A 14947-nucleotide genomic window follows, 5' to 3' on the forward strand; every position below is an offset into this window, starting at 1 on the left:
AAGGTGTTAATTGAGATATGTGAAGCATCGAATGTCGCTAAGCAGTATTCTGATGGAGGTGTTGATTGAAATTCATGAAGCATTGTGAATTGCTGAGCAGTAATCCAAAGAAGGTGTAAATTAAGCTATATGAAGCATTCTAAAATGCTGAGCAGTGTTTCAAAGGACCTGAAAATTCAAATACATGAAGCATTGAATATTTCTGAGCAGTATTTCAAGGAAGATTTAATTGAGCTCCATGAAGCATTGAAACTGTATTAACAGTATTCCAGAGAAGGTGTTAATTCAGCTTCAATAAGCATTGAGGTTTACTGAGTATTATATCAGAGAAGGTGTAGAATGTAGTGTATGAAACATTGGAAGTTGCTGAGAAGAATTACAATTGACAGTGAATTGAGCTATTTAAAGCATTGTAATATTCTGATAAGTATTCCAAGGAAGGAGTAAATTGAGCTTCATGAAGCTTTGCAAGTTGTTGGGGTGTGATCATCTGTGTTTTTGTAAAAAATGCACAAAGTTTCTGAGAAACTAACTTCGATATCACAGTACTTCAGAACATAATGGTATCCATCTTGTCACTCAACAAATTATTCAACGCATCTAATGGAATTGGGAGTACTGACATGAAACCGGTTGGTTACGATATAGATCCCTGGAGAACTGATAATCGCACATGATCGTATCAGATATTCAAGATTGTGCGGACTACCAGCTTTATTAATGCTTTCGTTGTCACCGATTGAAATAAAAGGGAGCTATGGTTATTTGAAATATTTTTCTTGCCCTTCTTAAACTGAAATCTTTCAAAACCCCCATCACCCATCAAATCCATTGTCAAAAACAAATGATAATTTCGAAAAACTCAACTGGGTCATCTCTATTAAAAAAAAGTCCATTTGATCACTGTGCTATTATTAAATTGAGCGCTGTATTTTTGTTTTTCATTGAAAAAGTTTTGTTCACATTTTTTTCTGTGATATATTCAAGGACCCAGCGTAGCCTATGACACCAACTGGATAAATGGGATGGAAATCCTTCGATTGGCATTTGCTGCAATCAAAACCGGCCAGTGTGACTCTGTAATAGTTGGAACTACAAATGTGTGCTGCCAAGAAGAACTACAATGGCTGTATGACGACATGGGACTTCTATCAAAAGACGGTAGCATCAAGGCTTTTGATGCTAATGGTGAGTAGACAATGATCCCGAAACTTTTTTTGGGGGGAATTGGAAGCACATCAAAAATCTATAGTTCACAAGTTCTTTTCAGGTCAAACTTTTCTCTCCGCCTCTGAAAAATATGAACAAGGAGTCATTCAAATGCCGCTTGCAAAAATTGCAAAAGTTATAAACAATTAACTGAAAAAAAATGGGTTTGGTTTTTTGTAGATATCTCAGGAACTGTTGTACATTTTCCAAATTTGAAAATGTATTCAGAAAGAGAAAGAAATTCCAAAAAAAAATACCGCATCACGGAACTGTAGGACTGTATTTATAATTTTCGCAGAGGTCTCTGGCCAGACATGCCAATTTCGGACCTTTATTGAAAAAATAATATTTTACCTCTGGATTGAATGATTCCGTACAGTCCATATCGTCTTGTGTTTGTAAATCTTTTGCTGGAAAAATCCTCACTTGTTTACTTTGTAGTAAATGTTCAAGAGGTAGCGAAAACTTATGTGAATTTCTGGAACTCCATCTAGCTTTTCGTAATATGACTAATAACCAGTCCGTGCAAAGCTTATTGTTAAATCATCTGAAAATGGAATTTTTAACAGGTGATGATCGACTGTATTGCCAAACATGCGCCAAACTAACTGAGTGTTATAAGAAAACAAGTATAGCTGAGGCACCAGTCAATCTAATAATAACACTGATGATCTTCAAACAAGACTCAACCTCTGACGGAAGCATGAAAGTCTTTGGAAGGTTCGAAATAGATGAACATTTCAATCTAGCAGACCACTTTTATAATATTCATACAGTCATTGTTCACTGTGGTTCTGGCGTTGAATTTGGTCATTATTACGCCTTGGTCAAAGATGAAATGGACTGGTTTAAGTTTGACGATAGTCGTGTCACGAAGTGTTCTGGCGATCCATTTTATCTATTGGAGCCTCTGGTTACACCCTACATTTTGTTTTATAAGAGAGATAACATTGGTAGATCAAGATCTTCAGATGATGTGGTGCTGAAGGTTATTCTGGGTTTTTCTGCAGCTGAGAAAGCAAATGCGCCACTGGAATCAATGAAGTCGCCCTGGAGCGCCAATGAATTTTTATTGTTGTTTTCATTTTTATTGTTGTTTTAATAAAAGTTTCACCCCATTTGATAACAAAATAAAAAATTGAAAAAATTCAGGCCCCTACTGAATAAACGAATAAACAATAATCCGACTTCAAAAAAATTTTATCGTGATTTTCCAGTTAATCATGCATTATTTGATTAATAATTTTGAACAGAAACATTGCAAGTGCGATAATTATCAAATAACAAATCTGATATGGTTTTCTTGTCATGGACTTCATAAATAAGAATGTACTTCTGTGCCCTAACACATTTTATATGTCCCCAATAACAAAAAATTACCTCTTAGAATTAATTCCCAGCTTGAAAAATTCAACATCCCTCGACATGGATGTATTCGGTGATAATTTTCTGAAACAAATTGGTCCCAGTATATGCAAACCGTTAACAGTATTAATTAACTTATCACCACAAAAGGTGATTTTTCCAGAAAAACTAAAATACGCAAGGGTGTGTCCAATATACAAAAAAGAAGACCGGAGTGATCTAAATAACTATAGATTAATAAGCATTATCTCTAGTATTTCAAAACGATTTGAGCTGAATATGAAAAACCAGCTGTGTGCTTTCTTCGACAAATTTAATCTGTTTTCGTCATCGCAGCATGATTTCATTAAAAAGAAAAGCACAGAATCTGCTCTCTGTGAATTCCAGAGCCATGTAATGAAACATCTGGACAACAACAAATTTGTGATGGGCCTATTTCTAGACTTCTCACGCGCTTTCGACTGCGTCGATCATAAACTACTGATTTCTAAGATATCGAGATATTGTATCAGGAAAGTATTTTCTAAGCAATCGAAAGCAAGTTGTGAAACTCAATCAGTCCTACTCAGATACCTTACACATACCTCAAAGAGTTCCGCAAGGCTCGATCCTGGGACCATTTCTCTATGTAGTTTACGCAAATGACCTCATAAGACCTCATAACATGACTAACAACTTCAATATGCATATGGTATGTTATGCCGATGATACTAATGTACTAGTAGCCCAGAACGATATGAATGCATTGGAAATTGTAGCCGAAAATACTCTGGAACAATACTCTGGAAAAGCAATAGTCTGAATTCGAATACATCAAAGACTAATGATATATTAATTACTCTGCGTGGGCACAATCTGAACTGCTGGGTATAACTTTTGACGCAAACTTAATCTGGACCACACATATTGACAATCTACGCACAAAACTAAGAAACTCGTGCTACTCTTTGAGTTTTACGGCAAATCATTGTAGTGAAGAGATGCTGCTGATCCTGTATCATGCTAATTTCCACTCCCACCTGAAATATGGCATTTTAAACTGGGGAAATATCTCTGTAAATAGAGTGTTCACTTTACAGAAATATGCCATACGAATACTGTCAAAACTAGGCTCTAGAAATTCGTGCAGACATTTTTTTAAGGAATCAAACATTTTAACATTGACAGGAACCTATATCCTAGAAGCCTGTGTGCACGTTTTTAAACAAAGATCTAACATGAAACAAGAAATGAAAATTTCTATGTTTTTTACCACTTTTATTTGTAACTGACGTTGCTGCAGTTTCGTCCTATACGGACATTTTCAAACTTATACAATAAACGAACAATGATTCATTACATGTAAAGATCTAGCAATATGGCTGAACGTTTACATAACTATAACACTAGAGGAAAACAATTGCTACTACCAGTACGCCATCGCACTGCCCTCTTTCACAAAAGTTATGAATTGAATGGATGCAAATTTCTCAATATTTTAAAGAATTACAGAACAATTCATATTACAAAAAATTGTTACACTTCTGAAGAATTCCTCAACTAGATCTTAAAGTTTTTTTCTTTTTTCAATGTGTGGGTCTGTTTATAAATCATTTATTTATTACTTATTGTGTATACACAGCTATATATAATATATTATGTAATGTGCCCATTGACGTCTTTCACAATAAAGGGAATCACCCTGAAATACACCCTTTCTGAAAGTGACCCACCCTGTTTGGACTCTTGCTTGACCAGATGTTATGGTGAAGCGAATTCGCCAAAGTGGTATCAGTTGTTCAACATCTCACAATGTTGTCGGGTACCGCAAGGCATCTGAGCAAATGCAAGATGAGCTCATGCGAAATTGTATCAAATGCCTTACGGTAATCGATCCAGGCCATAGAGAGGTTACACTTATATTGTATCGAGTCCTGCATCACACATCTATCGATGAGCAGGTTCTCTTTATATCCAGCGACTCCTCTCTCGGACCCTCTCTGCTCATATATCCGTTCGAACACTCGGTCAACTGCGGTGAGTATTCGTGTGTATAAGATGCTTGTAAACAACTTATAACACGAATTCAAGCATGTTATCGGTCTGTTATTCTTAGGAATCGACAAATCTCCGCTTTTGGGGATAAGAACGGTCCGCTCCTCGACAAACCAATCCGGAATCGGCTGCTCTCCATCCAGCCATGAGTTGAAAACTCTGGCCAGATGGCGGTGGGTACTTGGTAGTATTTTCCACCAATAAGTGTTCAGCCCATCTGGGCCTGGATCAGCAAAGTTCTTGGAACCAACAAGGGCCCTTCGAACGTCATCCGGGGTTATCGGGTTGCGCAGTTCATTGGGCTCAGGCTGTCGAAGCTCTCTGTTGAAAGCTTCGAACTGCGCTAGGGCTGGAGTGTAAGTTGAGTGGCTACGGGTGTTCATAGATACCCTTCCAGAAGGGTGTTGTCTCGCCGACGTGATCTTAGCCTTCATCTTGTGTACACGCCGTTCAATCTTCCGAACCGCAAGGCCGGGATTTCGTCCTTCCGATTCGGAAAGCGATTGGACGACGTTATTATTATTATTCTCTGGAGCATTTTTGAAAGGCCTCGGTTGAAACAATAAAAAAAATGTGATTTTTTAATTTGTTATCAACAATTTATTTGGGCTGAAAATTAAAAAGCCCCATCAATCATTGAGCATATAAATATTCTTTTTATCATGACTATCGATCCATTATTTTTATAATCAGAAGCTTCATGAATATGATTTTTTTCAATTCATAACTGCTTTATTTGAACAATTGTTGTAAACAAATACGTTGTTCATAAAGTAATTCAAAATTGGTTTTCAAAACATCTGGCTCAAATCATGATTGATAAGAATCGTTTCCTAAAAATAACTTTTTATTGCTTAAAAATGGATTCGTTAATCAAGATTTTTTTTCTTCCACTTGTAATCAATATTAAGGAAACATTTGGCTTTTGACTTACTTCTTCTCCATCTTCTATAGAAATAAGAAATTTTTGACAGGAAAAAGTTACAGTCACTTGTCGAAAATGCACAATTTCGAATAACATGCTGTAACTCAGAAACGATGATATACATATCGATATGCTGTTTTCATCGTTGAATTTGTCATAAAATTTGACCCTCAGACACAACCATGAGTTTGAAAACATGAGTTTCCCTTTAGAAGTACCCAATTTAGCTCACTCTGTAAAAATAAATTCACTATATTCCTCAAAAAGATTCTTCGACAACATTTGATAGAATATTCAGTGTGTGAAAAAACCCTGTATGTCTTTACGATTTTCAGCATGTGGTTATGGTAGAAGTGAAGGTGTGGTAGTCATGTTCATTCAGAGATCTTCGGAAGCGAGAAGGATTTATGGAAGTATCATGCATATATCTACTAGATTTGATGGGAATCACAAAGGAAATTTAATGAATTTCGAAGAAGAGAATATGACCGAATTTCTGGAGGAATTTTACCAGAACTGCTCCGTTAAACCGGAGGAAATAGACTACGTTGAAACACATGGCTGCGCAATAAAGGTAAAACTTATGAATAGCTGGAAATTATTTTTTTAGACGGGGTTCTTCAAAATAGCTTTGCAATTCATCCGCTTTGGAGTAACCAACATTCATAAAGGGCAACTACTCCAAAACTGTGCCGGTGCCGGTGAAGAAATAATAGAATATTTGAATCCAAGAAAAGCATCTGGATAGGATGATATCAGTATAAATATTAAAAAAGACTGGATTCCCACAAATTTTATCCTTCATTTCTTCAAAATATTTTGAAAATGTATAATACTTAGCTATATGAAAATTCCTGAAGTTACTGCTATTTATGAGAATGGCCAAAAAGTTGATTTTTACAACTACCTCCCAATTTTGGTATGATTAGTTTCTCCAAGATTTTAGAACCATTATTTGGAAAACAATAATCTTTCATATATTTATCAGTATGGTTTTAGTAGGTTCAGAGATACAGAGGCAACAGCAATTGATGTCATTGTAGAAGTTCAAACTGAAATTGACAATGATAAAATATGTTGCCTCTTGTCTTGAAATTTTTGTTACGCATTTGATACTGTATATCATGATATTTGCATAAAAAAGTTCCATAGTCCATTGAAAATTGCTTGTTCGAAACGATTACCAGAGAAGTAATAAGATGTAATAACTCATTTGATGATCAATGAATTGACAGATATCAACATAACGGTGCCATATGAACATTGCTACAAAGAACACAGCTCCGTATTCAAAATTTTAAAGCTGATAGTGTCCCACGTCTGATGACAAAAACATTCTCTGATTACGTTCTGATAGCTCTATGAGACTTGCAGTGGTGAAGCGTGAAAAGAATTTCTAGATCTTCGCAAATAATATGCCTACAAAACTACAATTTTTTCCTATCATTCTGTTTTATCGTTTCTATTTTAAATCATCTTTGTTTTGCAGTTGATGGATAAGGCAGAACTGAATTCTTTAGAACGAGTATTCTGTTCAAACCGGAAAAAACCCCTCCTATTAACCTCCGTGAAAACCATCACAGGCCACAGCGAAGCTAGTTCATCCCTGTTCTCCATCGTCCAAGCACTCTTAGCGATGGAAGAAGAAGTCATCCCAGCCACTCTCCAATACGAAACCCCCAATCCAGATATTCCGGGCTTGACCAACGGAAATCTTCAAGTTGTTACCAAAAATACGGAGTGGTCCAGTGATTATGTAGCCGTCAACTCGCTTGGTCTTGATTCGTGTTTCGGCCATGTTGTTTTCAAAAGGAATCCGAAGAAAAAGGTTCACAGGAAATTAGATTTACCGATGCTACTTCTTGTTTCTACACGAACAGAAACCGGAATCAAGGAGATAATAGAAACGGTGAGATTATAGCCCCAAGCAAGGTTGTTATTCCTTTGGAACCAATAAGTTACTTAAATTGAAAGTAGTTTGATGTTTTTAACTTTTTTAACTTTGGATCCGTCAAAGAATGGTAAAATTGGATAGGTAGCACTACCAGATTTTTTTGACGAAGAAATTCGACAAATGGAAATATAGTAAATTATTAGTGTTTTTCATTTAATGAGAAGCAAAGGGAAAATATTAATCTAATACTTTACTTCCCACTTTTGAATGTCTATGATTTATAATTCTTTTCCAGTTGAAAACCAAACCTGAAGATCCAGAATATTACAAACTTATCCACGACATTTTTTCTAAACCGATACAAGGTTATCTTCAAAGAGGTTATTTACTACGTGGAGAAGGAGAGCCTAAGCAGGAAACAACTGTGAGTAATTTTTTCCTTCTTCCTGCATGGGATTCCAATAGATTAGTAAACCTAATCAATTGAATATCAAGCGAAATAGCTCAAAACTCCATCAAAATTGGAAAAAAAAAACAGATTCAAGGAAGGAGAAGCATGAAAGATATCAGTAACAGAGAATACTAAAATCAACATAGCTTGTATAACTTGCATAATTATTTTACAGGCAATAAACGAATCTTGAAATCTGATTGAATGAATTCTGCAACATTTGTTTTCGCTCATTACATACTTCAGTAGAATTACATTGCTGACTATCAAACATCATTTTTCAGTTCTACCAAGGCAACAAGAGACCAATATGGTTCGTTTACTCTGGAATGGGAAGTCAATGGTACGGTATGTTGGGTGATTTCATGAAAATTGAAGTTTTCGCGAACTCCATAAAGAAATCTCATGATACTTTAGCTGTCAAGGGATTGGATCTGATAAATATAATCACCACATCAGATAAGACCATATTCGATTCCATTTTGCATTGTTTTGTTGGTATTGCCGCTATTCAGGTAAAAAATATTGCCAGTACTATCTAAAATAGAAAGATTTCATGAGCTTCTTTTCTAGATTGCTCTGACTGATGTTATGAGAAGCCTTGGAATCGTACCAGATGGTATTATTGGTCATTCTGTTGGAGAGCTGGGATGTGCTTATGCTGATGGATGCATGACTGCAGAGCAAATGATTCTGGCTTCGTACTACAGAGGAATGGCATCGATAGAAGCTACTCTTATCACAGGAATGATGGCCGCAATAGGTAATGCTTCTGGAATTTTGACATCACCTCTCATTCTTCCGTGAATTTGGCGCATTGGAGATTGACATTTTTTCTTCGTGATTTGCGAGTATTTCGAATGAGTGACATATTCATTACATTATCGCATTATTTAATACAACAGAACATTAGGATGGATACCTTAATAATGCTCCTTCCTCTTCACTTATGAATATCAATAATTTGATTGAGAATAACCAGTAATTTCTCTATTTTACTTCAGTCTTAATCAATCTAACATAATTATTACCGACAAAAACTACGTTTTTTCACCTAAGTACATATATAGTATGATACTGACCGTTACCAAACTAGCATTTTTTCCAAATGAAAGGAAGTCGACTTCTCCCTCTCATTGAGATTTTTTGAAAATAAATTTCATTGTCAGACGCGTGTCAATATTCGCAGTCATATTCATTTGATGACTTTCTCAAATCAACGATAGTTCTCTTGATTAATTCCCCCTTGTAAGTACCATAGTTGATGTAGAAAGTAGTTCAGTAATTTGAACTATTTTCGACATCATTATTCACACTTACTTTCGAATAGGCTTTACAATGTTGGGTTTTTATCAGGTTTGTTTGGATAATGCTGGATATTTTTTTATTTACAGTACATTCATGTTCAATAATTTTACAAGTGAGAATTTGGTTTTACTTAAACATTCATGAATAACTTAGATGTAATCAATTCGTGCGTTTTGGAGAAGAATTTTTCTGAACTGCATTATTCTGACCCCACACCTGACACCATTTGTGAATATAAACAATTCGGTGTATTCAAATATCACTTTGTAATGAGCTTTTTACACAACAGTTCAGAAAACCATGGTTCTCACAAAAAAGTGTCATTCGAATACGTTGTAATGGATATTCATGAAGAGAGGGCAAATTTCACATTTCCTATTGATCTGCTTGTGAACAATCAGTAATCACTCTATTCTACATCGACTTGACAAAACTATCAGAAACAAATTCACCTGTGCGATCATTCGTTTGGTTACAGGTCTTGGATATGACCAGATCAAAGATAGACTTCCGCCCAACATCGAAGTGGCTTGCCATAACAGCTCCCAGAGTTGCACCTTGTCGGGTCCAACCGAAGATATGGAAAAGTTCGTGAAACAACTGCAGGATGAGGGGGTATTTGCTAGGCTGGTGAATGTGGCCAACATTGCTTACCACAGTCGTTATATCAAACCTGCAGGCCCGCTCCTTCTGAAATATCTTAAAGTTGTGCTACCATCACCAGTCGCTAGGTACGTTGTTTCTTTCAATATTGTAGTTATCAAAACTCAGAACGGTAGCAACTGCGTTATCAAATAAAACAAACATACAAGTTTACTTCTAGATATTGAATGAAAATTATATCCTACCATCGATAAATAATAGTTGATAGTGAAATGATCTTAATAGAAGATATTTTAAATCAATGTTGAAATGGTGAATAATGTTCCGGGAGAACGTTGTAGAAATCTGGTGGTAATTGTGAAATGATGTAGAAATCAAAATCATACCACCCTATATTGATGTTTGGTAGTGAAATATGAGTTTTCATATTGAAGAAGGCTGTTGATTTCTACTTATGTTAGGACTCTAATCCAAGTTTAATGTGAAATTTCATTAAAAAATCTTTTCTCATACCTGAATAGGTACATAGCCAAAGGATTGACCTTGAGGTCATCTCCTGATGCATTGTTCTAGTGAATGAGAAGTTCTTTCAATAGAATGATTCCACACCAAAGTTTGCAACTCTACTTTCAAGGTCAAGGTCCCATATACTTTTATCTCATAGAATTTCTGAAATATTCCAGATGAGAAAATGAATCAGTTCAGCTGTATTTTAGAGTATTTTCCGAAGTTTAGTCAACCAAGCGGTTTGAATTTTGAGGAGTACTGCCACTGCTGAACATGAGGCAATTTTATAATTTCCTTTGGGGTCTTTTTCTTTTGGGATTGATGCAAACTACTTTTTCTATTCTCAAGCTTCTTCTTTATAGTGTTTCCATATTTTCACTCTATTTCAGCACAATGTCGATGCAGAGTTGTTCTCTATCGATCTGTTTCTCTCTCCCTCTCACTCTCAGATTATGTTCCCGGGGACTTTTACAGCTTCTCTTCATATCTTGATGTGAAATATCTTATCATGGTGTACAAATTACATCACTCACCCTACTACTTGGTATCTCAAGATATTTTTTCATTTCTCTTCATCTTCGACGGCTTTCTACAAACCTTAATGTATTCTTACTGTTACGGATTTTCACTTGTTTATTCTATCTGGTCTTCTCAACAGTTTCAGATCTTTCAAATCACCAATTATAGTGTCACCAGATCCCACAATTTTATCCCAAATATTAGCGAATGATAAAAGAATGACAACAGCAACAATGCTTAGTTATTAGATTCTCTTTACTTTCACTTGCTCGTTCGACAAAAATGAATTGATCAGATGGTGCTTTTGGTAAACTCTATATAGTCATATGGAAGATGGTGGAATGTTCTTCACTTTCGCCTTTCATTGTAGTATTATCCACCAAATAACAATTGATGAACATGCTTTCCATTGCCATTTAGCCGATTTTCTCAGTTTTGAAATTATCATCAGAGTATTGTTATCCATAAAATTGGTATATCTAAGTCGCAAGATCTCCACATTCATACTTTTTCAATTGTTGAGTGCAAGTTAAAAAAGTCTCCCAAACTGTTATATCATTAAAGATGTTTTTCTTCAGGTCCTCCAAATGGATAAGTACTTCAAATCCAGAAACTAACTGGAATACGCATCTAGCAAAAAATTCGTCGGCCGAGTACCATACCAATAACCTCCTGAGTTCCGTACTGTTCGAAGAGGGATGCAAGCACATCCCTGAAGACGCAGTCCTCATTGAAATTGCACCTCACGGTCTACTGCAAGCAATTCTCAAAAGATCTATGAAATCTGCAATCAACATCCCTCTCACACAGAGGAAAACCGAGAGCAGTGTCGAGTTTCTGCTTCAAAATTTGGGAAAGTAAGTGACGATGAATTTGTCTAAGCATGAGCTGGACATTTAATATCAAACTGGGTTTAAATGGTTTTGGTTTTCTACTCCTCCATCTTCAAACAATGTTTTTCCTTTTCCTTTTCCAAAACCATTTTTTCTGGACATTGGATCTATGTCAGTTCATTTCCTATATTCATCAATAACTATTTCCTCATATGAAAACATATACGTTTTTTAATTTCAGATTGTATCTTGCTGGAGTTGAAATGAATCTCTCAAACTTATATCCCAAAGTAGAATATCCTGTGAGTAGAAATACCTGTTCTCTTACCGACTTAGTGCACTGGGACCACGCAGACCGTTGGATAAAAGCAAAAGATACTTCTCAATCAAGTTACGGAATACAAAATATCATGATTACTCTCACTAGTGAACAATTCAGAGATTGCGTTGGGCATCAGTTGGATGAACGATTCATTTTGCCCGTCAGCAGTTACCTAGTAAGTATCCAATATTTATTAGGTTTTTTCAAAAGTTTTGTCCGTTTCAATGGCATGTGTTTTTGTAACTCCACACCTCGAAAATTATGCTAGTGTCATGGTATATTGGGGAACTTCAGAAGGTGATTCGTTAGATCTTTCTGTCAATTTTTGTCTACGGTTTCAAATTGGTCCAAAGCGCTGACGAAACAGTCTGAAAAATCAACCAGCATTGGCAATCACGCACTGTTCGACTCTGGTTCACTAAATTTCGTTCTGAAGATTTTAGCCGCGAAGATGAGCCCCGAAGTGGTCCACCTACAGAAATCCAGAACGGGGATCTCAGGGACCGGGTGGAGACTGACCCATCACAATCGATGCGTGGGATGCCGGAAGAACTTGGTGTCAGTTTCCAGGACTTTCCCACAGGCAAAAACCCTTAAAAAAAGACCATAATTACTGCACGGTGGTCACTGGCTGCTGTAATTCACTATAACTTTCTGCAAACGAGCCAAACCATCACAGTAGAGTCCTATTGTATAAACTTTGATGGAAACCGCATATTCAGTCACTTCAATTAACTTGTCAAACAGGACTCAACTTAATGTAATCTGTATCTGTAGAATAGGGAGGGTGAGAGTAGGCCCACAGCACAAAGGCCACATGTGATCCATTGTACATGCTCCCAAGGAGCATGTCCACCTAGGTCATCGTTCATCCTGTCCTTTCCAGGATGGTGGATAGGTTTTTGGAAGACACTTCCTTTATATCGGCAGGTGTAGGCCAAGACTCGCCGAACACACACTCTCTTATTGGCGATAACTTCGGACATTCGCATGAAACATGCCTGACAGTTTCATCTTCCTGTTCAGACAAACTGCATAGATGTGTCTCTACTAGCCCCATATTGTGGAGGTGTTTCCAGTCGCCAGTCAAAAATTCTACTGTTAAGCGTGATTTTTCCTGTTCATCGCCAGCTTCCCAGGGTACCACTGGGTCCAAAAATTCTCAAACCAGCCGCTTCCTTGGGTAAAGAGTCGGCAATGCCTTTACTCCAATACCTTCACTCCTGTCGTTCCCCTTAATCCACCTCAGGAAAATGCTATAATCTACCGAGGCTTTAATGAAATCTGTATCTCACACACTATGAGAAGTAGACTTCCCAACACTCATGATAATGTACAGAACATTATTCTGTTCCCAACTGGACTATGGTAGCACAGTATATAATTCAGCTCAGAAGAGAACACTGTAACAACTTGACATAATCCACAACGCAGCTTCATGAATCGCTTTTGGAGCATTCTGTATTAGCCCAATCGATAGCCTAAATTGCGAATCCGGAAAACCGTCACTGTCATATTTGTAAATCACATTCAGCTAATAACCTTCTGTGGTTGAAGCTGAATAAATCATTGTCAGAAAATTAAAGTTGGTTCTGCCTTATCCACCATACTCTCCAGACCTCTCGCCAACTGACTATCATCTCTTCAAGCACTTATATAACGATAACACCGACGGAACCTTCGACAATCAGAACCAGGAAAAAAGGCCTTCGTCGACTTCAACGAACCCCGAGCACCCAGTTTTCAGGCTCACGGAATCAATCTACTTGTGTTACGTTGGTAAAAGGGTGAAAGGACACTGACTCATTGAATTCAGAAATATCTATGCTCAATTACATTGGCTTCTCTAAAACAGCCGTTAAGATTATGCAGGAATACTTCACTAATAGACATCAAATGGTGAAACTCGAAGGCGAACTATCTGAATCGGTGAGATTAATGCGCGGTGTTCCGCAAGGATCTATACTTGGGCCCTTGCTTTTTAGTTTATATACCTCAAATATACTGACTAAGATCAATCTCTGTAAGTATCATGCTAACGCTGATGATACCCAACTTTATGTATCGTTTAAACCAGAATTGGTGAATGAAGCTGTTGCTGACATCACTAATGAACTTCAAAATAGTTATGATTCTTTTGTGAAACACGAACTGCAACTCAATCCTAATAAAACGCAGGTTCTTATGTTTGGTCCCCAGTTATTTTGCCAAAGGTATTCACCCCAAGTAAATATTTCTCTGAATGGTACAACTTTGAATATAGTACCGGAGGCAACAAATCTTGGCTTGATATTGGATAATAAGTTCAGGTTCAAAAAGCAAGTTTCATTATATATCCAGAGAGCTTACGCGAACTTAAGATTCATTTACCCTCACCGAGCGTACCTGAATACTCAGACAAAAATCAATTTATGCCAGACTCTCATCCTTTCACAGTTCACCTACTGTTCACCTGTATATTATCCCTGTTTGGATAGTCTAGACTTTAGCAGGATACAAAAAGTCCAAAATTCCTGTTTACGCTACATCAATGGCATCCGTAAGTTCCAGCATATCTCTCATAAGCTTTCTCAGTCGCAATGGCTGTCAAAGAAGAATCGTTTCTTATTGCAATCTCTAACCTTATTTCACAATATAATCATCATCAAATCACCGCAGTATCTTTATGATAAAGTTCGATTTCGTGAAAATGAACATAAAGTGAAATCCGACACAAAAATGCAATAACTGCGCCCCACCACAGCAGGAGATCGTTCAGTTTTTCCATCTACACTCATTACAATAGTCTTACCACACATCTAAAAAAATTTAAACTATCAGTTTTCAAGGTTCAGGCTCGTAACTGGCTATATGAAAAACAGCTATCGTGCAACTAAAGTCTCGCATAAAATGCAAAATTCAAGTCATTCTGTAAGCATTATGAATTACCCACCTCTTATTCATTTCATTTTTTTTCTCTCTCTCTCTTAGTACATAT

General features: G+C 36.6%; 1 protein-coding gene across 1 annotated transcript in view; it reads left to right on the forward strand.

Moving 5' to 3' along the window:
* The window catches only part of LOC111508890 (fatty acid synthase), a 44894-nt gene that overhangs the window by 7100 nt on the left and 22847 nt on the right, over positions 1-14947 (forward strand). Inside the window, exons 5-13 of the mRNA XM_023164527.2 lie at positions 988-1188; positions 5869-6107; positions 7023-7442; positions 7723-7851; positions 8163-8393; positions 8452-8641; positions 9665-9917; positions 11394-11672; positions 11890-12145. Coding sequence (XP_023020295.2) covers positions 988-1188; positions 5869-6107; positions 7023-7442; positions 7723-7851; positions 8163-8393; positions 8452-8641; positions 9665-9917; positions 11394-11672; positions 11890-12145 — 2198 coding nt within the window. The remainder of the gene's footprint in view (positions 1-987; positions 1189-5868; positions 6108-7022; positions 7443-7722; positions 7852-8162; positions 8394-8451; positions 8642-9664; positions 9918-11393; positions 11673-11889; positions 12146-14947) is intronic.

Source organism: Leptinotarsa decemlineata, unplaced genomic scaffold, assembly GCF_025532065.1.
Source record: "Leptinotarsa decemlineata unplaced genomic scaffold, Ldec_3_MD MMD2_tig00026361_RagTag_RagTag, whole genome shotgun sequence".
Lineage (NCBI taxonomy): Eukaryota > Metazoa > Arthropoda > Insecta > Coleoptera > Chrysomelidae > Leptinotarsa > Leptinotarsa decemlineata.